Source organism: Opisthocomus hoazin, chromosome 5, assembly GCF_030867145.1.
Source record: "Opisthocomus hoazin isolate bOpiHoa1 chromosome 5, bOpiHoa1.hap1, whole genome shotgun sequence".
Classification (NCBI taxonomy): domain Eukaryota; kingdom Metazoa; phylum Chordata; class Aves; order Opisthocomiformes; family Opisthocomidae; genus Opisthocomus; species Opisthocomus hoazin.
In genome coordinates this window covers 65153735-65161815 of record NC_134418.1, presented here as the reverse complement: position 1 = coordinate 65161815, position 8081 = coordinate 65153735, and the positions used below count along the sequence as shown (strand labels likewise).

Sequence of the window (8081 nt, the reverse complement as noted above, 5' to 3'; positions counted from 1 at the left end):
CTGATAGTTTCTTTGCTGGGCAAAGGGATTTAAGGCTTTCTTGAACTAAGCGCTTCTTTATGTAGCCAACTACAGCACGGTGGAAGCACAATTATGCCACTAAGATAAGATGAAACGCAGTGGTGATGCACCGATTCATCATGTTTGGGTTCTTCTAATGAAGCCCATTACTCACAGAAGAGAATTTTCTCAAGCAGTTAGTCACCAGCAGACAGCTCTCCCTGTTACTCCTTCCTTTTCTACAGCTGGTGAATAGTCTGGTCCTCCCCTCACCACCCCAAAAGTGCAATATAAGGAAAAGTCAACACCTAAATTAAAAGTAAACAAACAGTATTTAACTTTCCCATAACCAAAAAAAATTAACAATAAAATGGAACGGCTTTCAGGAGCAAGCCGACCTTTTTCATTAAAAAAAGAAACAGAAACAGCCTGCTGTCCTTTTAATACTACTGAAAGATATTGAATACCTTTAGCTTATTAAAATAAGCATAAAACCAAACTACATACTAATTACAGCTTGCATAGAAACATTTTGTTTGGTACTTTGTGCAAATCTTATTAAATAAGGCATGCTGGAGAGTTTAGGTAGCAACGCAGTAGTTATCAAAGAATGCTGAGAAACTGCAAGGAAAATTCCAGGCAGTCTGCAATCCACATCCACTTACACAGCTCATTTGACTTCAAAGACCAACAGCTGATAGCTGCAGATCTGTCTGCAGCATAAGGCAACGTGGTATGTGTAGGGCCCACCACCTGCTTTCAGCTAGTCATGGGTTTAATACACATAAGATCACTTGAATTCAAAAAAACCTGAGCTGCTAGTTAAAAAGAGAGCTTCAGACACAGACTCGTAAGAACCCAGTTTCAGGGAAAAGGAAGGGAAGGGAGGAAGGGGACAGAGACATGAGGAAGCACCACCCTTCACATAAAGAGATTTTGTGCATATTTTGTGTATATTTTTACACCCTGGACTGTCCCCATGGGGCAATGTTTTTTTCCCAGCAAACTGTCTTCTAACAGCTTATCCAGAAGCGTATTTCTGGAACAGAAAAAGCTAAAACGTTGGCCTCTCTTAGCCAACCTACAAGTGTCTATTGCCGAAATTCAACAGGAATCAATGACACTAAAGAAGGGTGGCTGTGTAAAGAGGAGGAGGTGAAGTAGGAAGCTGCAGCAAGAGCAGTATCAGAAATCTCTCAAATAAGTTATGCAGCACAGAGGGAAATTATAAGGCCTAATATAAGGTAACGTGGAATAACATTTCGCCTCCTTCTTCCCCCTCCAAATCAAGTATTTTCAGGAAATATTGAAGTACAGCCTTCTTTTGTAAGCAGCTTTGCATTAAAAATCTGTTTAAAACTCCAAAAGCTTTTTTAAAAACACATTTTAAAAAACCCACTAATAATAATCCTCAAAATCTCCCAGTATTTTGCAACATAAAATGGAATGTTCCTGGGCAAGAGCTGCCAGCTCCTTCAGGAACTCTGGGAAAAGGGCAGCTGCGAGTACGGCATTCCTCACGTGCGCAGGAAGGCTGGGATGAGCCAGGCCTCTCTTTCCTTTCTGTCCCAGGAAAGACTGGAGTACAGCCGGGTAAGCTTCGGAGAGGTTCCTTCCTTTCCCTGCGTTGCTGCTCTGATGGACGTTACCTAAAGCCAGGAAAAGAGGAGGGGGGATGAAAGAAAAAAGAAAAAGGAAAGCCTCAGTACATTAAGCACACAGAGTATTTGTAGTGCTCAAACCCAGCGTACAAGCATTGCGTTCAGAGTTGCAGTGTGCAGTACCCAGACCGTGCAGGGAGATACTCCCCTAATCCAGCATTTTCAAGTTCTGCATGGCCTGATTCTACTGCGTTTTCTACTAGCTGTCTTTCCCCCCAGGTTATATATTATTCAGTTCCAGCCCTAATGAGAGCAAGTATGTGGGCAGAAGAGGAGTCAAGGGAAAGAGTAGTATGGATTTACCGTATCTAATAGCAGATAATATCTACCCACCCAGACCCACCATGCTTGTCTCAATTTAAATGACACTGTGCTCTAGCTCTCCCCCAGATCAAAATACCATTTGGACTTTACTTCTCTCTCTCCATTTCTCTATCCTCTCTCCCCATGAATCATCGCGTAAATGGGTTTGAGGCTGAACTATCACATCATCAGGGGAGTTTGAAGCAAGCTTGAAAGTAAGGGGAAAAAAAACATTTGAAAATTTTATTTTTCTACTGCTGTAGGCCCCACTAACTACACTTACCTTTAACTCTCTGTAAAGCAACTAAACATTAAAAAAAGAGCAAGCGAAAACCACCGTGTGCTCTGCTATACGATCTCTGCTGGCAGAGTTCAGAGGACCAGGGCTCAAGCATCAGAATGCATGGAATTACACTGACAGTAGCACTTAAATCTCAATCAATTACTCCTTGTTTCAACCTGAAGCAGAACCGCACTTTAATTAGATGGTAATTAATTTAGTGAAACTAAAAAGGTGACAAAATTTAACACTCGTGGAAATACTTTACAAAGAAAAATTAACCTGCAGAACTCACTGCCACAAAATGTCATTGAGGCCAGAAGTGGAGACAGATAAAATCCTGTCGAACTTACAAGTGGATGTTCTCATGAGTTGTACAAGTAAACCATTAAAAAACCCCTAAAGGACTATCATATTAACTCACACACTGCAGATAAGCCAAATGCTACACTGCTGCATGAAGAAGAGGTTTCCCGTACAGTACACGCAGTTTATGTTAAACCAACTCAGTCTCAGGTTACACCTCCTCTTTTCTGAAACCTCTCCACGTCGCTAACGCCAGGACCTGCAGCCGAACGCCTCACCCAACTGCCGCAGCAGAGCAATCCCCCTGCTCTCCAGCTCTGCACTTTCGTTCCTTTCCTGTAGTTCCCCTCAGGCTGTGTGGAATTACTGTGCACTTCCAAATACTCGAAAGAAATTTCCATCTTAATCATCTAACAGAGTTGCACTTTTCCTGAGTTTCAGAAAACCTTTCCAACTCCAGACTTATCAATCTTTCATATTGTTATTCTACAAATTTTTATCTACTAGAGACAGAGTACAGGAATTTCAGTTCCGTGGAAAATTCTGGCTGTGGAAGGAAAAACAACTTAAATTATGAATTACAATGAAAAGATCAAATTTTGAGCTTCCCTTGAAGTTTTTTCTTTTTTTTAGATTTTCTAACATCAAAATGTTTTATAATTTTTCAAGTTTTTAAAATAGTTTAGCCAATATAACCAGAATGCTAGTATGCTGACAAAGCTTTTCTTTTTTTTTTTTTCAAACCTTTCCCTTCAAAAAGTGTTGAAATCAATACATTTCCCCCAAAACATTTTGATTTAGATTTAACTGCTGGGGGAGGGGGGGTTGTGCGGGGGAAAGCATAGAGAAAATAAAAGAGCACAGAAAGCTGTTCTAGGGACAAGCGATTTGGTTTTATTTCTTTGACCAGGATTGCCCGCTTCTTTCTAGGGTCAGGATGAGAACTGAATCATACAACTGAGAAACCAAGAAAACCAGTGCTCTTCAGATGTTTTTACCAAAGCACTGAAAGCAGGGCAGCATTCCGTATAGGATCTACATTATGACAACTCTACATCTCTAACCAGAACCCAGGCTACTATAGAAGGAAGCCACGTACTACAGCAAGCGGAAAATAACAAATTGCCCACTTCCGCTCGAACACCTTCAGAGACCATCACTGTCAAGAGAAAGGAAATGTTCTGGAATATTTCGGTTTGACATTTGTGTTCCCCAGTAAGTCTGGCTTCCGTTTTTCAGGTGTGAATTCTGTAGGAGGCCAGTTATGCTCAGACTTGTAGAGAAAACTCTGGGGTTATTCACCACTTCTGCCTGGGGAAAAACCCCTCAGAGCACAGCTCATGTGCATGACGCTCACGGGTGGCGTTCAAGCTAATGCACAGAAGTCCTACTGGGAGGTGTTTTTTTTTTCCATTTACCATTAGTGCAGCAGTTCCTACCTTGCACTTCTTAATCAATATAATGAACTACTGCGGGTTGATGGACTAGTGAGCCAACTTGCCCCAAGAATTACAGTTTGATTACTGGCATCACCAGTCTTGCTGGCAACTGAGTCTGCAGTTATCCAGACGTGTGTGCTCTCCAGCTATTTGTCAGGAGGTGCCTTCTTCACAGGGGCTGCCACAACACAGAACAAAATGTACCAACAGGGTGACTAAGCGCAGACTTGTTTCAGATTTCTAAATAATGACCAGCATGAGTCAACCTGGCAAATTCTGAAGCCCACAGAAAACTGACGTAAAGTAGGAAGTATAAATAAATGCCATCAGGAGTGCATTATACGAAAGTTCTTCTTGCCAGCACCTGAAAAAACAAGACACTGAATGTTGCTTCCCAATCTCATCTCCCACACGCTAGCTACAATACCATCTAATTGTTAGGCTTTCTAATCTATGGCACCAGAATGTAGAGCCTAAAATGCTACTGACATTTGCAATACACAGCTCCTTTACAGCAGGCACCTTCCACAGACTAATTCTTCAAGAAGCAGCCTTAGCAAGATCGTAATTTTACAGACTAGATGTACTGCAAACCTTAGAAACACATACCATGCTGACTAGAAGCTAGGTAAATTGTTATTCAGAGCCTTGAAAAATGAAAACACATTAAAATGGCACATAAAAAGTCCCACACCTCTGGAAATCCAAGAAATTATCAACACCTTCACAGAGATACAGGCAGAATGGGTAACTATTAAACTCTCAATGATGAGTAAGCACACGCCCAGAAATGAAGCCTCTCCTGAACCCTGTTGCTAAGTCAGCCCTTAATCGCTGTGGTCACGGCTCTCACCAAATTTGACACATTCCCTTCACGTGGGAAGTTGGCTTTTAAGGGAAACCTGCACCCAACCTGGCCTGCTCAGCAGCAAGCTGGGAAGAAGCATGTCCCCAGGGCAGGACCTCAACTCTACCAGTTGCCTGGCTGCATCTGGAAGGTTCTTAGAATGTAAACCACTTCATTTTGCTTATGTTTATTAGCTTCCCCCATGGCAGTGTAAATACTGGTAACTGTCAGGACGAGTGCAGCCTGCGCCATGCTTGACAAGCAGCAAATGATGCAGAAGTCCCCTGGAAAGCTGGCTTGTTGGGGTGATACCTGTTTAACTCCCCACTGCTCTTCAAGTGTCCTGGCTTTTATACCCCTCACCCACCCCACCCACCCCTTTTTGTTTTGTTTTGTTTTTCATTCAAGAAAGCACAATCAAAGTTTTCTGGCTAATATCTATCTCCTTCAGTAGTAGTCCAAAACATGATATGAAGCCTTATTCAGCTGCTGCAGAAACCAATTCATTCTGGACTTCTGTCCTCCCTAACATTTATCAAAAAAGAACCAATGACTAGCTGAAGGTCAGGCTAAAAATAAATTGAAATCATGCACATATGCCGTCTCACCTCATGCCTTGAAAGCAAGTTTGTTTACGGCCAAACTGACAGCAAGCCAAGAGCTGATTTTGTTACTCCTTTAAACAGACATTTTCTGTAGCAAATAAAAACTTCTAAAGAGCAAAGCATATCCAAATAGATCCATATACTGTGGCCTACTGAGCATCATCAGTTTAAAGTCAGGAGGGTACACCTGGTTAATGACATTCACAACGCACCACACCTACTTTTAATCATTCTGTAGAAAATGAGAGAGGTAGCTGGTGAGTCATTCCACCCAGCACTCCTCCGAGTGCAGTTAACATTTACCTTTGGTTAGCAATTCTTCCGCGGCATCAGACGTGTCCACACGAAAAAGCAAGTACTGTTGGGCCTCCAGGAGAAGACCTGGGAAGTCTTTTTCAATGGAAGCAAAATGTTCGATTTTATTTTTCACAGATGCCAGCACCTGCCAAAACAACAGTAACAATTATGTCTTCCTCCCTTCCTCCCAGTGCAGCCACACACTGAATACTCAGGCTCTCTCTAGCTGCATTAAAATAGAGTTATGACAAAAGCTACGGTCATACAGAATTTCCAGGTCTTTGCACAAATGTAATTAAAACACCAAAACAAGATGAGAGGCTCTCAGACAGGTGGGAAAGCAACAGGTGGAACTGGAAAGAGCTAACGTAAGGTTTAGTGAGACACCAGAAATACTGTTCCAATAAGGCACAACTAACACTCGTGGTCAAATACCTGATAAAGTGACCGCACGCTAGGCTGAAACACCATGTTGGTGTTGAGCAGAAAGGAGCGCAGAAGAGGCTGCGGATAACTTGCCAGCTGAGTAATAATCCCAATAAGCAGCAAATTTACATGCAAGGAATTCTCCAGCATGTTCTCCAGCTTCGACAACACTACGCTGATGAATGGTCCTGCAAGCAAAGAAGAAGGAACCAATGCTTTTGTTGTCACAGAAGAAGAATCCAGGAAACGGTCATTTAAAAGGAATTTTGATCAACATAACCAAGCAAATTCTACTTCCTACATCCTAATTGAAGCCAGCAGGGAGAAAACCCAAACTGTATCTGAACGGACAAAATAGACCTAACAGAGGTGTTACCGCTTTCACGAGTAGAAGCACTTTCAGTAGCTGGCCAGTGAGTTTCCATTAATGGCACGTCTAACATTGGTAACTATTCTACTTTACGTGTGCCAATAAGGATCTAGCCTAGTGTGTTACCGTCTACTGTTCTATTCCCCTTGAAGTTAATCGGAATGGTACCACTAGCTTCAGTGCAAACAGAATCTGCCCTTTTTACTCTTGCTGTGGCTAATTTCTACATAAGGACTGGACAAAGTAAACTATAGCTAGCTTTCTTGTCTTATAGAAAAATGTGGTGTTCTAAAGAAAATATGAAAATGCTACTCTAAACATAAAATCAAGACCTGTGATAGTTCACATTGCAAGAAAAGGCATTTTCAGTACTGCAAACAGTCACACAAAGCAGCAAAGACATTAAAACAGATTTACAAACAAAATTATTGGTAGACATAGGCTTTATCATATAAATGTCACCAATAAATAGTGGCTTTAGTTTGTGTATTCATGCTGCAGGATAACGACTAAAATAAGAAAGTTACCACGAAAGTACATAAACCTTTAGTGCTCAAGCTTAAGAAATTTTTGCTGGGCTGAGTGTGACCAAATACTTATCATTAGACAGCACAGCCAGCGAGATGCTTGGGCAGTCTGTAAGACTCACCTAATCACAAGTAAAGTCTCAGGAACAGCCCTCGTCCCACACCCAGTCCCACCACGCTATTCGGGCTGCGTAAAAGCGAGCGGAACCACGCAGAAGAATTCCCGGGTGACGCAGTTACAGCACTGCTAACTTTGAATCTTCCACCCTTGTCCCCGGCACAAGACACATGCCAGGAGTATTTCTGGAGTCAAGAAGGTGGCCATAATCCCCTCAGCTAGCGAACAGCTGCCATTTGAGCTACCTGGGTGTAGTTAGCCTGCTGTAGACTACAGCAGAGGCCAAAGCAATTCCGGGCCAGTACAACAATAAGGATCAAATCATAAGTGCCTACATCGCCACTTTACCTAACAGAGCACCGCTAAAGGCGGAAGTCTATCATGTTTTATAGCGACCGTGAGCACAAAGCAAGCACTCCCTCGAGACTCATTTATCATGGCTAACACCAGCACAGCTCCGCTCGCAAGGGGAAAGGTAGGAGGCCCAGTGCTGACAAGGCTTTATGTGGCTGCTACCTTCCAACCACCACGTCAGCCATCAGATTGAAGGCTGGTATCGCATCCTGCATGAGTGCCCCCTGCCCGGGTATCCAGCGGAGCAGCCCCAAAACCTTTCAGGGAGATACAGTTTCTCCTGTCCAAATATAACCTACTGCTTGCCCTCTCGTATTCATGGAGACATTTTCAGAGAGCTCCTGAGGACCATAGTACAGTGGAAGCTCTACTGTATCAAGAGGGATCGCAGGAGAAGGAGTTGAGATACATCACCGTTTCCCCTCCTCTAGGTCAGACTTCAAAGCTGAGTCAGTAAAGCTGAAGTCAGTACTTGTTACAAGTGCTGTATGCCACTGCAAGAGAGGTTACCAAGATACATTAAAAACTTTCTCAGTGGTAGAGTGACT

At 42.7% G+C, this 8081-nt stretch overlaps 1 protein-coding gene across 1 annotated transcript in view; it reads right to left on the bottom strand.

Moving 5' to 3' along the window:
• Positions 1 to 654: 654 nt before the first annotated feature.
• Positions 655 to 8081, bottom strand: part of FHIP1A (FHF complex subunit HOOK interacting protein 1A) — a 39739-nt gene continuing 32312 nt past the window's right edge. Inside the window, exons 9-11 of the mRNA XM_075420127.1 lie at positions 6174 to 6352; positions 5745 to 5883; positions 655 to 1649 (exon numbers count right to left, since the gene is read on the bottom strand). Of these exons, the coding sequence (XP_075276242.1) occupies positions 1399 to 1649; positions 5745 to 5883; positions 6174 to 6352 (569 nt within the window). The 3' untranslated portion in view covers positions 655 to 1398. The remainder of the gene's footprint in view (positions 1650 to 5744; positions 5884 to 6173; positions 6353 to 8081) is intronic.